Below are 21,446 nucleotides of genomic sequence, written 5' to 3'. Positions count from 1 at the left end.
CCTGAGATCATGACCTGAGCCGAAGGCAGTGGCTTCACCCACTGAGCCACCCAGGCACCCCCATCAACTTAGTTTAGATAGGAAAATTGTCATTTCAACCACGGACTGAAATCTTGTATTATCTTATATTCATATATATATATATATATATATATATATATTTTATATTCACTTATATTAAGTGAATGGTTGAAGCTAGTAAAAATGGTACTAATATAAAAATGATACTAGCAGTCCATGAACTTGAAACCAATGAATGGTTATTTTTTATTTTTATTCATTTATTTTTAAAAGGTTTTATTTTTTTATTTGAGAGAGACAGAGACAGAGATAGCAAGAGAGAGCAAGAGCGGGAGGAGAGGGAGAAGCAGGCTCCCCACGGAGCAGGGAGCCCAACATGGGGCTCCATTCCAGGCCCCCAGGATCATGACCCGAGCCAAAGGCAGCCACTTAACTAGGTGGGCCACCCGGGTGCCCAAGTGGTTATTTTTTTTTTTTTAAACATTTTATTTATTTATTTGAGAGAGAGACAGTGAGAGAGAGCACGAGTGAGGAGAAGGTCAGAGGGAGAAGCAGACTCCCCGTGGAGCTGGGAGCCCGATGCGGGACTCGATCCCGGGACTCCGGGATCATGACCTGAGCCGAAGGCAGTCGTCCAACCAACTGAGCCACCCAGGCGTCCCCCCAAGTGGTTATTTTTAAATAAATATTAACGGCTATGTGGGAGTCAGAATGGGGGCTGGGGAAGCATGCCCTCTGTATCAGATAATGTTGATAATGATAATGATGATGATGATGATGATGATGATAATGATGAAATAATGATAGTAGCTGATGAATGAATTAGGGAAGCACTTATCACACACTATCTGATCTAATTTATAGAACAATTTTGAGAGTAGCATTATTATTCCTGAACTGAGGCGCAGAGAAGTAACACAGTAAGTGAAGGTCTGACTCATATCATGTTGTATTTTGTCTTTGCCCCTCTCTGAGGAACTGCGTTTGTATCTTTAGCCCCTTTGGTATTTATTCTGAGACCAAGGGCTTTCTTAACCTCGTGATTTGCCTTCAGTCCCCTGAAGGTGCTTTTTCCATAATCCAGGTGATTCTGATGCACAGTAAAGTTGAGAATCACTGCAAGGGATCACTTTGAGTTTTCTGATTTCTAGGGCTGATAATGTAGCTTTAATACAACTCTTCTGTTGACAGATACTACTTGGATTCTGCATTCGTTCCTTGTTAATTTAAGAATGTCTTGAAATCATATGTGCTATTTGAGTATGGACATATGAGAAAAAAATTTATTTCTGCTTCATTACCTTGACTTTGAAATAGTGTTATTTTTCCATACCCAAAATAAATGCTACCATCATAGAAATAAAATTTGCCTACACTAACTAAACAACAATAACAAAGAGTATTACTTAAAAAAAAAAGATTTTATTCACTTATTTGACAGAGAACGATCTCAAGTAGGCAGAGAGAGTAGGGGTGGGGGAGGGGGGAGCAGGATCCCTGCTGAGCAGAGAGCCCCATGTGGGGCTCAATCCCAGATGCCTGAGATCATGACCTGAGCTGAAGGCAGAGGCTTAACTCACTGAGCCACCCAGGCACCCCCAAAAGGTGTATTTCTAATTGCGTCTTTTGTTCTATTTTAGGTCTTTCTACTCCTGCTTTGTATCTCCTCTTACAGTCGAGATTCAAGAACACCAAAGTCCACTCTAAAGAAAGCTTTTATCATCATCCATACATCCCACTTTAAATAATACAAGTAATAATTGTCAATATGGTTGCATCTGGCTCCAGTGTCCATATAGTATGTTATAGGTCTGAAAAGTAAATAATCGAAATTAATTCTTTTAAAGGTAAAAGGAGCCACCAGCTGCTCTGAAATGCTAATTCCGAAAAAACTCTGATCTCAGCTTTTTGGAAGATAACTGTCACCTTCCCAGCCCTTGCATCACTCCCATCCTACCTTCTTTAGTCAAGAAAGTATTTACTTTTATAGCGAGGGACAAATGTTGGGGTGCGGGGAGTGCTTAGGTGGTGGAAAAGCCTAGCCTTATAATACACTCAGATGATTTAAAAGTTTTCAGCCAGGGGCACCTGGGTGGCTCAGTGGTTTAAGCCACTGCTTTGGGCTCAGGTCATGATCTCAGGGTTCTGGGATCCAGTCCGCATCGGGCTCTCTGCTCGCCAGGAAGCCTGTTTCCTCCTCTCTCTCTCTGCCTGCCTCTCTGCCTACTTGTGATCTCTCTGTGTCAAATAAATGAATAAAAAATCTTTAAAAAAAAATAAAAGTTTTCAGCCAAAATAAAACCTGAGTGTATTAAAATATCCAATTATTTGCAACTTAATAGAGACACTCAATGCAAAAGGACATAAACATTCTCCAAGAAAAGAAAAACAAATGAATTAGACAATAAGAAAGAAACTAAACTGGAGTGACAGTGTTTAAATAATATCTAGTAGACTTTAATGTGAATGGCATTAAGCAGGAAAAGGTCTTTATGTGAGAATAGGATGTTGATCATTTTGTACCACAATGTTCTAAGTCTCTTAACTATCCAGCTTTCTTGCCAACAGAACACAGTGGTGTATGGCAGCTAGAAAGGGGTCCCAAGATGGCAACCGAAATTCAGACAGATTTTGTAAATTTTCAATTCTGATTTCATTTTTTAAATTAAACTTTTTTATTTTGGGATGATTGTAGATTCACATACATTGTTTTTTGTTTTTGTTTTGTTTTTTTTTAAGTAGGCTCCACACTCATGGAACCCAATGCAGGGCTTGCACTGATAACCCTGAGATCGTGACCTGAGCTGAAATCAAGAGGTGGATGCTCAACTCATTGTATCACCCAGGTGCCTCATAAACCCACGGTTTTTCTGCTGAATGTGAAGAAACCTGCCCTAAGAAGATAGTTATAATAGCTGATGGGATTGGAGGTTACCAGAACATGGTCTTGGGAAAAGTCAGCTTAATTTCCACATCTATGAAGCTATAAAACACTGAAATCACACTCTCATTGCATGAATCTAGTGCATCACTTCAAGCAACATGTTTTTTAAATGAATAATACTATTTAGAATCAGAAGTCTGGCCTATACAGGGGTGCCTGGGTGCTCAGTCAGTTAAGCGGCTATTTCTGCTCAGGTCATGATCTCGCGGTCCTGGGATTGAGACCTGCATCAGGCTCCATGCTCCTCAGGGAGTCTGCTTGAGGATTCTTTCTCCCTCTGCCCCTACCCATGCTTGCTGGCTCTCAAATAAGTAAATACATCTTAAAAAAAAAAAAAAAAAGAATTAGTCTGGCATATATAGTTTGGGCCCAAGGGTCCAGGTGGGGCACTCATGAGTTCTAAAATTAGAGATTGAAAAGTTCCAGACTTTGGGGCTTCAAGGAGGGTGAACAGTAAGGGCACTTTAGCGACCCCATCCCGTGCCTTGCCCATAAGGAATTTCTTAATTTCCTTTTCTTCTTTGTTAAATGGCAGGAATTACTCCTGAGTTTCCGGAAGTTGTAGGGGTCTCAGTGAAGTGAAGCTTCGGGGTTTGGCACAGGGGAAGTGGGACCTTCCTTTGGAACGTGGGAGGCAGGAACTTGATCTGGCAGCCGGTGGTCCTCACACCGTCAAGACTTGGATTTTCGTGGCGCCTGGGTGGCTCAGTGGGTTAAAGCCTCTGCCTTCCGCTCAGGTCACGATCCCGATCCCGATCCCGGCGTGCTGGGATCGAGCCCCGCATTGGGATCTCTGCTCCGCGGGGAGCCTGCTTCCTCCTCTCTCTCTGCCTGCCTCTCTGCCTACTTGTGATCTCTCTGTCAAATAAATAAATAAAATCTTAAAATAAAATAAAATATTAAGAAAAAAAAAAAAAGACTTGGATTTTCGTCTTTCCGGGGTTCAGGCCCAATCACTTGTTTCCAGGTGAAGAGCTGACGTTGCCCTTGCCCCACGCACTCCCAGCGCCAAGAGATTCCGGTGTGGAAGAAACGAGTCAACACGGGTGGAAACCCTTATAAACTCGGAGACACCTGGGCCCACCCGTGCCGCGAAGAGGATAAAGTGACCACGATGATCACGTGCAACACCAATGTGCAGGCGTGTAGAGTGGGAGACTAGGCCGCCAGGCAGGGGGCGGGGCTTCTCGTGGGCGGGGCTTCTCGTGGGCGGGGCCCGTCCTGGTGCGCGCCTCTCTGGCGCGGAGGTCCCCCGGCGACTCAGGCCTAGCCCAGGTTGGAGCATAGTTAGTTTTGAGGCGCTGCAGATGGGGACGCTACCAGAACGAAAAGATATTCCACCATGGGTGAAAGCTCCCGAAGACCTGAAAGATCCCGAGGTGTTGCAGGTCCAGACGCAGCTCTTGGAGGCTCTGTTTGGTGAGTGAGACCAGCAGTCCTGACCTGGGTTCTCTGGCGTCTTGGTCTCCGTGGGCCTGAGCGCTCGTTTTCTTCTCCAAACAGGCCCAGCGGGATCTCGAATCCCGTACATCGAGCAAGTGAGCAAAGTCATGCTCGAGCTAAGGGTTCTGGAATCCTCGGACCTCACGGAGGTCGTGGTTTATGGCTCTTACTTGCACAAGCTCAGGGCCAGGTGGATGCTACAGTCCATGGCCGAATGGCACCGCCAGCGACAGGAACGAGGTGAGAGGCCTCTCGACGAGGTGCTTCGGCCTGGGGACGCGTGGGTAGTTTTACTTCCTCTCCTGTAGCCCTTCTCTCCTCCTCCCCTCTCCTCAGCGCCCCGCAACTACCACCCGCACCTCAGGCTTCAGCAGGGGCGTCCCTCCCTGTCGGCTTCCCCTGAGATGATGAAATTCCGTGTGTTGGTTCTAGAGACCCTGGAGGAAGACCAGGATTAGAGGCGGCCTGGCCTCATCGGGAAGTGTTACCCGAGACCTGATCCCAGTTCTTACCCTCCCTCCCAACACTCCCCCTAGCTTATTGGGGGATACTGGAGTGGTATCAGCGGCCCCACCTTCTGACGTTCCCAAGAATCCCAGGTGCCGAATGCCACCTGAGAAGTCCCAGAAAGGAGCCTTGAAAGAGGCTGAGAACAGTCCAGGCCCTTACCCTCCCCGCTCACGCACCCTTGTTGCTTTCTGGTGCAGGGATGCTCAAACTTGAGGATGCCATGAAAGCCCTAGAGCTAGGTCCTTGGATGAAGTGAAGCCAGTTTGCAACCCGCGTACCTGGAATCAGGATTTAAAGAGTAAACTCTGTCTCCAGAGGTGGAATGCATGTGGTCTGGTTGAAATTCTGCTCCAGTCTGACAAGGAAAAACCAGCTGATTTTTGTGTCTCTGCCTTTGTCTCAGTCCTAATGTGGCTTTCCCTCCAGGTTTGCTAATTAAAGAATAAAATTTTAAATAAGTAGCTCCTTGATGTTTGAAGTACTAGAGATAACATCACAGCCAAGGTGGCCCTTGAGCTTAACCCTTAAATAAAACCATCAAAGCTAGAAAAAGGTCCAAGAGTACACATGGTTAGGGTTTAAAAGGTATAGGAGTTGGGTTCTGAGATGCAGCTTTGATCAAAACCCAGTCAGTTTTAGGGGAAGTGTGATATTGTCTGGAACGGACCTTGATTCTTCTTTTTTTTTGAAGAAGAATTTATGTGTTTGTCAGAGCGCATGAGCAGGCAGTGGGAGAAGCAGGCTCCCCGCTGAGTAAGCGGAAGGCAGACACTTAACCAACTGATCCACCCAGGCATCCCTGACTTGGATTACTTTAAAAAAAATAACTCTATAATAGGTACATGTGTAAAATGGAAAGCAAATTATTCTCCAAAACATAGAAATGCCAGTACCTTCTCAGTGTAGTAGTTTAATATACTTGTAAGCTTAATAGAAGACCACTAGCAGATATACAGAACTGTGGACTAAGGGAGAATACTTGTTGCTATATTGGAATAAACAGCATTTTCTTAAATACTAATATTTACATTTACTTACATATTTTTAATAGATACATTCATGGATCAGAATCCCAAAATGATTTAAAAAAAAGTCTCTCTCCTATCCATTTATAAGATTATAAAAATTATCTGCATAATTTATGCTCCTATTTCTACTCTCCAGAAATAATAAGCTTTATTTTCTTGGGTACCCTTCTAGAGGTTTTTTAAAAATACGATTACAATCATAAATGTAGATTCTTTTCATCCCTTACAGTTGGTGATGATTCCATTTACTCAGTCACCTACCAAAAGATTTTTGGGTTGTTCCCAATCTTTGGCTTTCCATAGCTGTGGTAAATACCATTAAGGTCACTGTTTTGCAAGTGTGCAGGTACTCTGTAGGTCCATAAATAGAGGGAAATTTGCTCGTCCAGAGAGAAAATTGTATATATATAATGTTGCTAGATATTACCAAATTGCCTCTTCCACAGGGGTTGAAATAATTTTACACCCAGCAGCAATATATGAGATTGCCTGTTTCTGCACAAGCTTACCCAGAGATGAGTGGCAAACTTTTTTTTTTTCTTTGCTGAACTATTAGGTGCAGTCTTCCTGAGTTAGCACTCCTTGCTGGAGCTGGCTTTATGGACCAGCAGTTGTGGCTCCCTCAAACTGCTCTGAGCTAGTGCACCCTCAAGTTTGTTGGCAATGAGTGTGTGTGAAAATGTAAACTGGGGAGTTGGGAATTCAAATTCTGCAGTGCGATGAAACACAAAGCTTCCTTGCCCTGAAAATCTGGAATTTCTGCCCTAAGGGTAGTGCTTCCAAGTGTAGGAAACAGCTCCAGATTAATCTGTATTAAAGTAGCAAAATTTGGAAATTTAAGCATATGCCATAAATTCTGCGTGTGCCCTGGACTGAAGGTTTTTCAGCCTTAAAAAAACAAACCACAAAACTTTGAGAAAACTTACAGGAAAGGTTTTGGAATCTGAAGATTAAAAAAACTGTTTTGGGGTGGCTGCCTCCCCCCCCCCCTTGAGTTTTAAGCTTTTGGCCTGTTTTCTACCAATGGTAAGTACAGGATTAAGAGTAGCAAAGCAGCTTTCATTGTAATGGAAATGGCCTCTGCTCTATGGAAGGGCGGACATTAGCACTGACTAGATTTAGGGGGGAGGTAAATCTAGGGCGTAGTGGAGGAAAGCTGGGATTGCTTACAAAACAATAAACAAAAGCAAAACCCAGTCTAGAAAATCCTCTGGCCCCAAAGGGGTTCACCATAGAGGCTGACAGCCTCTGGCCTGCCAAGAATTCCACCAGGCTCTGCATTTAGTGACTCACCTAATTATTTAAATATTGTCCCCTTTTTACGGATTAGGAAAACCAAGACTCATCAATCACACTCCCTCACGATTCATAGTTCACATTTAAATATGTATATAAATTTTGATGGTCACAAGAAACTGCATGGAGTGGGGAAGGGGTATAGATGCTCCTGGGTTGTCCTGGAGCAGACAGCCCAAGCAGGCCTCCCATGAAGGCTTCTGGGGAGGCACGGCAGGACATCTGGTAAACCCTGTGTTGTGGGGACTACGACCCCCAACCACCAAGTGTTTGGAGGAGCCTGAGGGTGCTTGAGACTGGACCTGGGTGGAGGGGGCTGGTCAGGGAATTCAGTTCTGGGTGAGAGCCAGGTTAGGTGTCAGCAGTCAGCCTTTCCCCATGGAGGGGACTGGAAGAGATGTGGAGCCCCATAGAGAGATGTTGGGAACCGGTGCTGGAGCGGGAGCAGACTGAAGGCAGGGCCGGAAAGGGAGGAAGGCTGGTCCTCCCAAGGCCTCATAGACCACAGTAAGGGCTTTGAAGCCAGTGGTGAGTTGTCTAAGAAGCTCTAGTCTCTCAGAACCACTCAGACATGTAGTTCCTGACTCCCCTCGAGCTAGGATCTCAGTTAACATCCTGATTCCTCTCTGCTCCCTCTGCCTTACCTCCCCACAGCTCCCATTAATCCAGAAACTCTACTGAGGGTCTCTGCTTTGCCCCTCCCAGGAACCTTGCTCTAGAGAGAAAACAAAAATGAGGTGTGACCAGGGAGCATTTTCGGGATTTCAGGAAATCTTTCCAGAAAACCAAGTGTCTGGAATGTTACTTACCTGAGTGAAATCTGAAACATTAAATTGTATGGTTAACTAATCAGGAAGAAGAGGTTGTCTCTGGCTCACGGAATTTGGGAATTAGAGTTTGTCCAGAGAGGGGCGGCTCTAGCAGGCCCTATAGCCGTGTTTTGGAATCACGCAGCAGTTTTGGAAGCACCAGATTATCCTCATTTGACTCCAACCATCAAAAACTGGACCTAATTTCATGGGATTTTTCCCCTAACTTTAATAGAAAGCATAGTTATTGTCATTGCATTGGGGATATCTAGGATTTAACTATATTAAAATGACAAGTTAAATAGTGTTCAGTTGTCTTGCTGAAAAAGGAAAATGAAATGTCTCGCCTTCAAGGACTCCTAGCCTAACTGCCACAGGCATGGGACTTTAGTGAGGGTCGAGAACAAAGAACTAGTGTGGGGTGAAACAGAACTTTGAGTCTGAAGAAAGGAACTAAAAGGGAGAACAGATGAATAATTCCTCTCTCTCTCTTTTTTTTTATATATATTTTTAATATTTTATTTATTTGACAGAAATCACAACTAGGCAGAGAGGCAGGCAGAGAGAGAGGAGGAAGCAGGCTCCCTGTGGAGCAGAGAGCCCGATGGGGGGCTCAATCCCAGAACCCTGGGATCATGACCCGAGCTGAAGGCAGAGGCTTTAACCCACTGAACCACCCAGGCGCCCCCTAATTCCTCTCTTCTTGAGGCTTTAGGAAAGTTTGGGCCAGAGGGTCCGAGGGTCATCTGTGGTGAAGGGTGGGAATAGTCCAGTGCTGGTGCCCGGAGCCATTCCCTGTGTTCAGGATGGTGGCCTTGTGGGTGGGAGGGCCCATGGAGCAGGGGACATGTGGGTGGTGGGAAGATACGAATTGCCCAGCATGGTTCCTTCTCACTCCCATAACCTGACTTTTCAAAAGGATTACTTTGGATTGACTTTTTGGCTTTTTCATACTGGGTGATAGATTTTGTAACACTTGAGAAAACTTGTCTAGATTGACTCAATAAATGATTTTACTCCAACAATATTGTAATATGTTGTAACACATGTAATGAAAAAGCATGTCTATATCTTTATTTTCATTAATCCACAGAACATCACTGTTGCCTGCTTCATCAGTGAAAAAATCCAAGTGGAAGGAGGTCACTGGTCAGCAGTCGCAGCTTTACCTGAGAACTTATTAGAAATGCATTTTTAGATCCACCTCAGGCCTACTCAGTCAGAATCTGGTGTGGGGCCTAGCAACGTGTGGTTTCACAAGCCACGACACTTGAGAGTCATTGTTTTAAAATAAATTAATTTGGTTACTCTGGCTCTACCTCCATTTCTAGATCAGTTGAGAGGGAATGAGTGTTCTCAATTTTTTTTTTTTTTTTTTTTGGTTAGGGTTCTCAGTTCTTATTTATTTATTTGACAGAGATCACAAGTAGGCAGAGAGGCAGGCAGAGATAGAGAGAGAGGAGGAAGCAGGCTCTCTGCTAAGCAGAGATCCCAGGACCCTGGGATCGTGACCTGAGGTGAAGGCAGAGGCTCAACCCATTGAGCCACCCAGGCGCCCCTAGACTATTAGGTCTGTTAGTCTTAAGCGCTCTTCCTACTCCATCCATCGTTCCTGCCCCCACCATACACACGTCATTCTAAATTGGTACGTGTCTTAAGCAACCTTAAGGAATTGAAAATCTGTCATTACCTCTTCAAAAACTTTGGTAAGCATAAAGTTATATGTCGTGCTTATTTAATGCACATTTTCATACCTACTCTCAGATCTTTTAATTTCATAGTTCTAGGTGAGAATTTCACCTTTCACCTTTGATATTTTGATTATTAAATATTGTGGTGTAGGCCTCTTTGGGATCATTTTTTTTTTTCCAAAAATTTTTAAGATTTTGTTGGTGAGAGAGAGTGAGCACAAGGTTGGGGGGTTGGTGGGGCAGGCAGAGGGAGAAGCAGGCTGCCAATGAGCAGGGAGACTGATGCGGGGCTCGACCCCAGGACCCTGAGATCATGACCTGAGCTGAAGGCAGATGCTTAACTGATGGAGCCACCCGGGCATCCCTGGGTTCATCTTCTTTGGAGCTCTGTTTCCTGAACCTGAATGTTGGTTTCTTTCCCCAGGTTAGGGAAGTTTTTGACTATTATTTCTTTAAGTAAGTTTTCTGCTCCTTTGTCTCTCTGTTCTCTTTCTGGGACCCCTATAATGCAAATGATTGTTCACTTGATGTTGTCCAAGGCATCCCTTAACCTATCCTCATTTAAAAAAACTTTTTTAAAATTAGGCTCCATGGGGTGCCTGGGTGGCTCAGTCATTAAGCCTCTGCCTTTGGCTCAGGTCATGATCCCAGGGTCCTGGGTTTGAGCCCCACATCTGGCTTTCTTCTCCGAGGGAGGCCTGCTTCTCCCTCTCCCATTACCCTGCTTGTGTCCTACTCTCGCTTGCTCTGTCAAATAAATAAATAAAATCTTTATAAAAAAAAATAAATTGGCTCCATGCTGAGGAGCCTGGAACTAATGACCTTGAGATCAAGAGTTGGAAGCTTAACTGACTGAACTACCCAGGTACCCCTCCTCATTTTAAAAAAAATTCTGTTTTCTTTTTGCTGTTCAGTTTGGTGCCCCTCCTCATTTCTTTCTTTCCTTCTTTTCTTTTTGTTTTTTTTTTTTTAAGATTTTATTTATTTGACACCGAGAGAGAGAGAGAGAGAGAGAGAAAGACACCATGAGAGAGAGAGAGAGAGAGAGAGAGAGAAAGACACCATGAGAGAAGGAACACAAGCAGGGGGGTGAGAGAGAAGCAGGCTTTCCGCTGAGCAGTGAGCCTAAAGACTGAGCCACCCAGGCACCCCTCGTTTTTTTCAAAACTCCTTTTTCTTTTTGCCGTTCAGTTTGGGTGCTTTCCATTACTCTCTCCTAGATTACTAATCCACTAATTTACTGTTGATTCCTTCTAGTGCATTTTTTATTTAAGTAACTATATTTGTTAATGCTGGTTGGTCCTTTTTTATACTTTCTGCCTCTTTGTTGAAGTTCTTACTGAGTTCATTCACTCCCTCTCTCCATTACTTTGAAGTCTTTATCGAGTAGATGATCTGTTTCATTTAGCCCCCCCCCCCCACCCAGGTTTTGTCTTTCTTTTGTTTGGAACATATTCCTCTGTCTCTTCATTTTGTTTGACTTTCTGTGTTTGTATTAGGCAGAACTTCTAAAGTTCTTCTAAACTTGAAGGAATGATCTTGTGCATGTTATCCCTTGTGTAGACTGTGTGTATGTGGTGCCTTTGGCTGGCTGGCAGGGGCTAGCACTCTGTCCTGGTGCTGCCCTGGTGGGATGGCTGGAGCTGAAGTGAATTCCGGGTCGGGGGGGATCTCAGGGTGCTCCATGCAGGTGGGCAGCTGGAGCTGAGGCAGGTGTGGGCTGGGTGCCTGGGGTATTTTCCTCCTGGAGTGCCCTGGCAAGTTATCTGGTGGGAAGTGGTATGGGCCTAGAGTGTTCCAGGGTGCTTTGCACCTGTGTCAGTTCGTCAGAATGTCTGGAACTGCAGTGAGCACTGACTAGGTATGTTCTGGTGCAATCCATGCTAGAGCTGCCTCAGTGGGGTGGTTGGCACTGGTCTGGGTTGGGGGCCCAAGGCTTGCTGAGGTGATGGCGGCCATGGTGCCAGGACCCTGCTTCTGTCTGTACTGTCAAGATGACCTGGAGAGACTTCCAGTAGCTCCCCAGACATTTGGCATGGTTCTAGGGCTGGTTTCCTTGTGTTATAGATGCCCTTTTAACCTGCAGACTTTTCCCCCTTGTGCCTCAGGACGAAGACATCCGCTCACAGTCCCTCAGTCCCACTGTAGTTCTCAGTGTTGGGGAGGGTGGGGGCTCCCTTTGTTACCATCTCTCTTGCATTCTCTGTGGGTCTGTCTATTGTTGTGCAAAAGCTGTTTAATCAGCCCTTAGTTCTTCTTCAGGAGGAATTGCTTTATAAACTGGTACAGATTTGCTGTGTATCTGTGGAGGAGGTGAGGTCACCGTCTTTCGTAACCATCTTGGACTGGAACTCAATCAACATCGATTGCTTTTTGAACGTTGAAACTGCCTTGCCTTGCTGGGATTATTATTCTTAATTGTGATATTTTATTCCTTTTATAACTTGCTGGGTTTGATATGGTTATAGCTTTTTTGAGAATTTTTGCACCTATATTTAGGTACTATCATTTGGTTTTAGTGACAGGGTAATACAGGCCTGTTAAAATGAGTTGGGAAATGTTCAGAAGAGTTACACCAATTTGCACTTCCCCAGGTCCTGTCTCAGAGTTAGTTTGGCCACCATTTTATCTTGTTAGATTTTTAATTTTTTCTATTATGGTAGATAAGAAATCAAGTTTCATTGTGTTTTAGTTGCATTTCCTTGATTACTAATAAAGTTGATCATCTTTTCATGTTTTATTTTATTTTTTTAAAGATTTTATTTATTTATTTGACAGAGATCACAAGTAGGCAGAGAGGCAGGCAGAGAGAGAGAGGGAAACAGGCTCCCTGCTGAGCAGAGAGCCTGATGCGGGCTCCATCCCAGGTCCCTGAGCTGAAGGCAGAGGCTTTAACCTACTGAGCCACCCTGGCCCCATCTTTTCATGTTTATGAGCTATTTTTCTTTTCTTTTAAATGACTTGTTTTTTTGTTCTTTTCTGTTGCATTTTCTTTTTTTTATTGATTCATAGGGGATGACTTATTCAAATATATATATATATTCAGTCCTTTGAAATATATATTATATTATATTATATTATATTATATTATATTATATTATATTATATTATATCTGTCCATGCAGATCAGCCCTCCAGGACACAGAGTGGGGCAGAGAAGGGAGGAGAGTGGATACAAAGGTTTGGAATGATGATATCCAGTGCAGAGCCAGAACCCGATAAGAGAGGCTCGAAGAATTAAGTGCACCCAACATATATCCCTTTGGTTTGTAAGAGAGTAGCAGAGTAGTCTAAGGTAAATGAAGAGTGGGATAACAGAATGCTTTATTAGTAGAAAACTACATAAGTAATCTGCAAAGTTGTACATTATCCCCTTTCCTTCCTTAATACATGCTGTGAATAATGTCCTCAATTTTGCCCCACGGGGCCAAGGCTCCTTTACCCTAATTTAATGTGCTTTAGGGTTAGTGACTGACGCTAACATCACCCTTTGGAAGCTACAGTAGAAAAGCCGTCTGTGAACTAGGCAGCAGCACTGAAGTCAGGGATCAACGTTACAGAGCAAGTGAGGGTACAGGGAGCCGGCTATGTGTCTTGTATAGGGGTATCTGCTAGCATGCCTTAGTTTATAATCCATTGCTACTTTTATTTATTTTGAAATTCCAGTTATCCCACATTTGGCCAGATGAGCCTTCTGATAATGATTATGTTTCTTTTAGCTATATGCCCATCACTTTCCCCCCAAGTATTTGCTTATTTTCTGGCACAACAAGATGTTTCAGGCATATTTTGTTCCTTCTGTGTTCTAGTCCTGGAAGCAGTCATTTCTGTAAGGATTCCTGCTTCCTTTTAGTTGGGAGTACTCTTTAGAAACCAGCTTCTGTGTTCTGGGTGTGCACTTGCTATTATTGTAGGGCGGAAAAACGTTTCCCTTCTTCCCTTCTGGGCTCTTTGGCTTCTCTACTAATTAAATTGACATAAGACAGATTAATAGGAGAAAAATGTTTAATTTCATACACACATGAAATATGAGACTCAAAGAACTAACCAAAACAGGTAGGTTTTACATATCTTATTTAGACAAAGAAACAATAAATTTGTGAAGAATTGATAATTGATAAGACAAAGAAGTTTGTGCTTGGGGGGGGTAAATTAGTGAAAAAGTCACAGGGTTGGTTTATATAGTGTTCTTATTCCTGAATTCTCTGTCCCTGGTGCTAAGGGTATGTCTTTCCTTCCTGGTACAGGGAGGGTAAGATTAGGAGACGCATTTTCTGCTTTCAGGAAGACAAAGGAGGGTGAGAGTGTCCTTCTTGCACTGGCTGTTTAAGTAACTCTGACTCAAAATGATCAGTATGCCCAAGTAGCATATTTTGGGTCTGCCTGCTCTGAACCCCGTCACTGTCGATGTGTATGGGAGTGTATGTGTGTTCTTTTAAACATTTCTTTTTCCACTCAAAAAATTAACAGTAAGTTCTAGAAATCACTTTAATAAATAATAAGAGCTTCCTCACTTTTTTGATTATAGTTGCATAATAGCCCATTGTGTGCCAATAGCTTAGTTTACTAAACCACTCCTCTATTTGGGCATTTATGTCGTTTTCAAAATAGTGCAGCAATAAATAATGCTGCAGTAAATACCCACGTGCATGTGTGTATTTGTATTCCTGGATGTGATATCTTCAGAGTAAATTTCTGGAAGTGGGATTGCTGAGTTGGAGAGTTAATGCATATGTAGTTTTATTAGATATTTGTCAAAGTCTCTTCTGTAAATGTGGTGCCACTTTGTTTCCCTCTCCCCACAGCAGTATATAAGAGTGTTTCCCTAAAGCCTTACATTCTGAGTGTATTATCATACTTTAAATTTTGGGATAAGAAATTGCCTCTCACATGCTCCTGGGGTGGCCAGGAGGCCTGCCAGATCTTTGTGAGAAATCTCCCATTTTGGTTTTATATGGAAGATGCTAAAAGATAAATTCAAGGAATTTGGTGGCCATGTGCTGTATGCCTACATCAAGATGGAGAATGGAAATCCAAGGGATGTGGTATGGTTAAGTTTAAGTGGCCAGAGGTGGCTCAGAGAGCCTGCTGGATGGTGAATGGAATGAAGCTGACTGGCTGAGATTGATGTTCCGATCAATAGAAATGCTTAAGCAGTTGCCTTTTTACAACACCGGTACCAGGGCGCCTGGATGGGTCAGTCTGCCTTCGGCTCAGGTCTTGATCCCAGAGTCCTGGGATCAAGTCCCACATTGGGTTCCCTGCTCAGTGGGGAGCCTGCTTCTCCTTCTCACTCTCCCTTGGTGCTCTCCCTATCTCCGTCTCAAATAAATAAAATCTTTAAAAACAACAACAACAACAACAAAAAACATTGATAGCAGACCATTGAATTTGTATTTTTGTTTGTTAACCTTTTTAATATGTTGGCTGGATGTATAAAGATGTTTAAAAAGTTCACTTGCTTTTTGGAATAATTTGAATTACTTTTTTAATGACTGGGGTTCCTGTTGACTGTTTGCATTGAGATTGCAGTGTGTATAATTTTTTTGTAGTTGTGGCATCTTCTTAACATTGAATATGACTTTGACAATAAATACCGGTTCCTGAAAAAGAAAAAAGGAAATGGCCTCTCAGTGTATTTTTAGTTTGCATTTATTTTAAGTAAAGTTGAACATCTTTTCATAAGTTTAAAGGCTATTTTAATTTGTTCCCTGTACATTGTGCCTTTGCTCATTTTCTATCAGATTTTTGGTCCTTTTCCTTGAATTTTAAAAGTTCTTTATATATTAGGGATGTTAACTCTTTGTGATATATACTGCAGATGTTTTCTCCCAATTTGTTGTTTTCTTTTGATGTTAAGGTATTTTTTGATATTCAATTTTACCTATTTTTATGAAGTGAAAGTTACCAATATTTTCTTTTGTATCTGAATTTTTAGTTTTAGGAAGTTTTTCTCTATATACAACTTAAAGAGGAATTCCCCCATGTTTTCCTCTAGGACTTACATAGTTACTTTTTTAAAAAAAGATTTTATGATTTGCCAGAGAGAGAGAGAGCACACACAAGGGGGGAGGGCAGATGGAGAGGGTAGAGAATCTCAAGCAGACTCCCTGCTGAGCACGGAGGCCCAGGTGGGGCTCAGTCTCACAACCCTGAGCCAAAAATAAGAGTCTGTCACTTAACCAACTGAGCCACCCAGGTGCCCCTGTAGTTATCTTTTAAAATTTTTACATCTTTTATCCATTGCAGTCTATTCTTGTTTTGCGATTTGAATGGTTCTAGTTTTTTCTCTTTGCAAATGGTTATCCACTTGTTCTTCTTCTTTTTTTTTTTTTCATTTTATTTATTTTTTCAGTGTAACAGTATTCATTCTTTTTGCACAACACCCAGTGCTCCATGCAAAACGTGCCCTCCCCATTACCCACCACCTGTTCCCCCAACCTCCCACCCCTGACCCTTCAAAACCCTCAGGTTGCCCCAACCTCCCACCCCTGACCCTTCAAAACCCTCAGGTTGTTTTTTTTTGTTTTGTTTTGTTTTTTTTTTCCCTTTTTATTTATTTTTTCAGCGTAACAGTATTCATTCTTTTTGCACAACACCCAGTGCTCCATGCAAAACGTGCCCTCCCCATCACCCACCACCTGTTCCCCCAACCTCCCACCCCTGACCCTTCAAAACCCTCAGGTTGCCCCAACCTCCCACCCCTGACCCTTCAAAACCCTCAGGTTGTTTTTTTTTTTTTTTTCCCTTTTTATTTATTTTTTCAGCGTAACAGTATTCATTCTTTTTGCACAACACCCAGTGCTCCATGCAAAACGTGCCCTCCCCATCACCCACCACCTGTTCCCCCAACCTCCCACCCCTGACCCTTCAAAACCCTCAGGTTGTTTTTCAGAGTCCATAGTCTCTTATGGTTCGCCTCCCCTCCCCAATGTCCATAGCCCGCTCCCCCTCTCCCAGTCCCACCTCCCCCCAGCAACCCCCAGTTTGTTTTGTGAGATTAAGAGTCATTTATGGTTTGTCTCCCTCCCAATCCCATCTTGTTTCATTTACTCTTCTCCTATCCCCCTACCCCCCCATGTCGCTTCTCCATGTCCTCATATCAGGGAGATCATATGATAGTTGTCTTTCTCCGATTGACTTATTTCACTAAGCATGATACGCTCTAGTTCCATCCACGTCGTCACAAATGGCATGATTTCATTTCTTTTGATGGCTGCATAGTATTCCATTGTGTATATATACCACATCTTCTTTATCCATTCATCTGTTGATGGACATCTAGGTTCTTTCCATAGTCTGGCTATTGTAGACATTGCTGCTATAAACATTCGGGTACACGTGCCCCTTCGGATCACTATGTTTGTATCTTTAGGGTAAATACCCAGTAGTGCAATTGCTGGGTCATAGGGTAGTTCTATTTTCAACATTTTGAGGAACCTCCATGCTGTTTTCCAGAGTGGTTGCACCAGCTTGCATTCCCACCAACAGTGGAGGAGGGTTCCCCTTTCTCCACATCCTCTCCAGCATCTGTCATTTCCTGACTTGTTAATTTTAGCCATTCTGACTGGTGTGAGGTGATATCTCATTGTGGTTTTGATTTGTATTTCCCTGATGCCGAGTGACGTGGAGCACTTTTTCATGTGTCTGTTGGCCATCTGGATGTCTTCTTTGCAGAAATGTCTGTTCATGTCCTCTGCCCATTTCTTGATTGGATTGTTTGTTCTTTGGGTGTTGAGTTTGCTAAGTTCCTTATAGATTTTGGATACTAGCCCTTTATCTGATATGTCGTTTGCAAATATCTTCTCCCATTCTGTCAGTTGTCTTTTGGTTTTGTTAACTGTTTCCTTTGCTGTGCAAAAGCTTTTGATCTTGATGAAATCCCAAGAGTTCATTTTTGCCCTTGCTTCCCTTGCCTTTGCCGTTGTTCCTAGGAAGATGTTGCTACGGCTGAGGTCGAAGAGGTTGCTGCCTGCATTCTCCTCAAGGATTTTGGTGGATTCCTTTCTCACATTGAGGTCCTTCATCCATTTGGAGTCTATTTTCGTGTGTGGTGTAAGGAAGTGGTCCAATTTCATTTTTCTGCATGTGGCTGTCCAATTTTCCCAGCACCATTTATTGAAGAGGCTGTCTTTTTTCCATTGGACATTCTTTCCTGCTTTGTCGAAGATGAGTTGACCATAGAGTTGAGGGTCGATTTCTGGGCTCTCTATTCTGTTCCACTGATCTATGTGTCTGTTTTTGTGCCAGTACCATGCTGTCTTGATGATGACAGCTTTGTAATAGAGCTTGAAGTCCGGAATTGTGATGCCACCAACTTTGGCTTTGTTCTTCAATATTCCTTTGGCTATTCGAGGTCTTTTCTGGTTCCATATAAATTTGAGGATTATTTGTTCCATTTCTTTGAAAAAAATGGATGGTATTTTGATAGGGATTGCATTAAATGTGTAGATTGCTTTAGGTAGCATAGACATTTTCACAATATTTATTCTTCCAATCCAGGAGCATGGAACATTTTTCCATTTTTTTTGTGTCTTCCTCAATTTCTTTCATGAGTACTTTATAATTTTCTGTGTATAGATTCTTAGTCTCTTTGGTTAGGTTTATTCCTAGGTATCTTAAAATTTTGGGTACAATTGTAAATGGGATTGACTCCTTAATTTCTCTTTCTTCAGTCTTGTTGTTGGTGTACAGAAATGCAACTGATTTCTGTGCATTGATTTTATATCCTGACACTTTACTGAATTCCTGTACAAGTTCTAGCAGTTTTGGAGTGGAGTCTTTTGGGTTTTCCACATATAGTATCATATCATCTGCGAAGAGTGATAGTTTGACTTCTTCTTTACCAATTTGGATGCCTTTAATTTCTTTTTGTTGTCTGATTGCTGAGGCTAGGACTTCTAGTACTATGTTGAATAGCAGTGGTGATAATGGACATCCCTGCCGTGTTCCTGACCTTAACGGAAAAGCTTTCAGTTTTTCTCCATTGAGAATGATATTTGCGGTGGGTTTTTCATAGATGGCTTTGATAATATTGAGGTATGTGCCCTCTATCCCCACACTTTGAAGAGTTTTGATCAGGAAGGGATGCTGTACTTTGTCAAATGCTTTTTCAGCATCTATTGAGAGTATCATATGGTTCTTGTTCTTTCTTTTATTAATGTGTTCTATCACATTGATTGATTTGCGGATGTTCAACCAACCCTGCAGCCCTGGAATAAATCCCACTTGATCGTGGTGAATACTTCTTCTTTTTTTTTAAAGACTTTTTATTTATTTATTCATGAGAGACAGAGAGAGAATGAGAGAGAGAAGCAGGGGGAGGGAGGGTGGGAGGGAGAAGGAGGCTCCCCATTGAGCAGGGAGCCCAGTGCAGGACTCGATCCCAGGACCCTGGGATCATGACCTGAGCCAAAGGCAGACGCTTAATCATGTAAGCCACCCAGGCGCCCCTCCACCTGTCCTAATATATGGATAGGAAAAGTCCATCTTTGTCCCAGTGATCTGATTTTTATCACAGTCTCGATATCTGTATGTTGTCGCATCTACTTCTGGACTGCCTCTTCTGTTTTACTGTCTATTCAGGTTGTGATACCACCCTTTTTAAATTATGAAGTTATGTAGTACATTTTAGTTACTTTTAGTCTCTGGTGGGGCTTGTCCCCACTCAGTTCTTCACGGCACTGTTTTCCTAGTTTTTTTTCTATTTTCCTAGCTATTCTTGTGTATGAACTTCAGTTTCAGTTTTTCTAGTATTAGAAAAAAAAAAAAGCATATTAGTATTTTTTTTCCTGTAACTTGAAGCCATTATCAAGCATTTCCGTTGCTTTTCCTCTAGAATTATGTTTGCTTGTACTTAGGGAAGTTAATCTTTTGCATGCATTTCCTTCCTTTGCACTTTTTCTCCTTCCTTCCTCCCTTCTTTCCTCCTTCCTTGTGTGTTTATACAGTTGTCCTCTTCCTTGCAAATGTGTAGGTAGCTTTGTCAGTTGTTTAATTTTTTCCCCCGAACCTCAACAGAGAATGCTGTGGCCATGATTCTTCTCAGTGAGGACACATGGGCACCATAGGTCCATATAAAAGACCCTTCTCTTGTTTCAAATATATGAATATTTTTTCCCCTGATCCTCTATCTTCACATTGATTCCAGGTTCCTACTCAAATGTGTCTCATATAAGACCTTGTAAAAATATTGCATGACTTTGTGTATGTATATAATATACACATATAATATATATAAAATATATGTATAAATGATATAAACATTTACATCAGTGGTACTATGCTATAGATTTCATTCTTGCTTGCTTACTTTTAAAATCCAATACCATGTCCTTAAGATCGTCTGGGCATATCTTTAGTTAATTGCTTTTGACTTCTGCTTGTCAGGTGTCTGCTTGTCAGGTAAGATGACTCACCACTCATCTTTTACCCTAATGCTGGACATTTAGATTGCTTTTAGTTCCTACTTGCACAAACAATGCTGTTATGAACATCTTTGTATATGCCCTCTTGTGGATATGTGGGGAAACGTCTCAGGCAGTTAGCTGGTAGTGTGTTTCCTGCGCTCTAGTACCCTATAGTTCATACTCTCACACTTAACTTCACTAAATGTTGCTGGGTTGAACACCAGAATGGTCACACCAGTCTTAATTTCCATCAAAAGTGCATATACGTTCCAAGTTCTTCATATTGTCACAAAAATTTGATATACTCAAGTTTGTTTTTTTTTTTAGCTAGTCTGATATGAATAGAATCTTATGGTGCTTTCTTTTTTTTTTTTTTTTAAAGATTTTATTTATTTATTTGACAGAGAGAGATCACAAGTAGGCAGAGAGGCAGGCAGAGAGAGAGGAGGAAGCGGGCCCCCTGCGGAGCGGAGAGCCCAATGCGGGGCTTGATCCCAGGACCCTGAGACCATGACCTGAGCCGAAGGCAGCGGCTTAATCCACTGAGCCACCCAGGCGCCCCTTATGGTGCTTTCTGAAATAAATTCTTTTCTTGTTTCACCACAAACCCCACCCCAAAACCAAAAAACCGATGAATTTTACTGTGTTTTGTTTTCTCTTTTCCTTGTCCTCATCTCCTAAAACTAGTCAGTCTTAAAGCTTAGCCAGGGTTTTGCCTTTGTCAGATTTTGCCTGAATTGCCTCTCCTTTTCCATGCTTTCTTCCACTTTCCAAGGTCAGGCCCTCTGCACTCACTTTGAGCTTGCTGTTGGTGCTGTGATCGACCTGTCCTGTCTGCCTCCATGTTTGGCTCCATCATATCCGACCACATTGCCACCAAATCTGATCCCGTTTCAACAGCTTAAACCCTTCGATAGCAGTGGCATCCAGTCCCACAGAGTAAAACCGAACCTTCCTGGCATTATATTATATTGAAATTACTTGAATACTTAATTTTCTATTGGCTCCAAAGCACAAAGATGGAAACCGTGTCTAATCTATTTGGGGCTGGTGCATTATACAGTTTCACTCAACCGCACTTAATTCATGTCTCGAGCTCAACTCTTTTTTTTTCCTTGCCTGTCTTGTGCTCCCCATATTCACCCTACTAGTCTGAGTCACTTTGCTGGTCTCTTCAAGACAGCCAAGGGTGGGGGCACCTGGGTGGCTCAGTGGTTTAAGCCTCTGCCTTCAGCTCAGGTCATGGTCTCAGGGTCCTGGGATCGAGCCCCGCATCAGGCTCTCTGCTCAGCGGG

At 42.7% G+C, this 21,446-nt stretch overlaps 1 protein-coding gene across 1 annotated transcript; it reads left to right on the top strand.

Annotated features, from left to right (window-relative positions):
• Window positions 1-4,272: 4,272 nt before the first annotated feature.
• DPPA5 (developmental pluripotency associated 5) lies at window positions 4,273-5,174 on the top strand. Its single transcript, XM_046004304.1, has 3 exons — window positions 4,273-4,384; window positions 4,469-4,648; window positions 5,116-5,174. The coding sequence occupies exons 1-3, from the start codon at window positions 4,273-4,275 to the stop codon at window positions 5,172-5,174; spliced, it is 351 nt and encodes a 116-aa protein (XP_045860260.1).
• Window positions 5,175-21,446: the final 16,272 nt, after the last annotated feature.

Source organism: Meles meles, chromosome 5, assembly GCF_922984935.1.
Source record: "Meles meles chromosome 5, mMelMel3.1 paternal haplotype, whole genome shotgun sequence".
NCBI lineage: Eukaryota > Metazoa > Chordata > Mammalia > Carnivora > Mustelidae > Meles > Meles meles.
The sequence above is the reverse complement of the archived record's forward strand: the minus strand, read 5'-3'. Positions and strand labels throughout refer to the sequence as shown.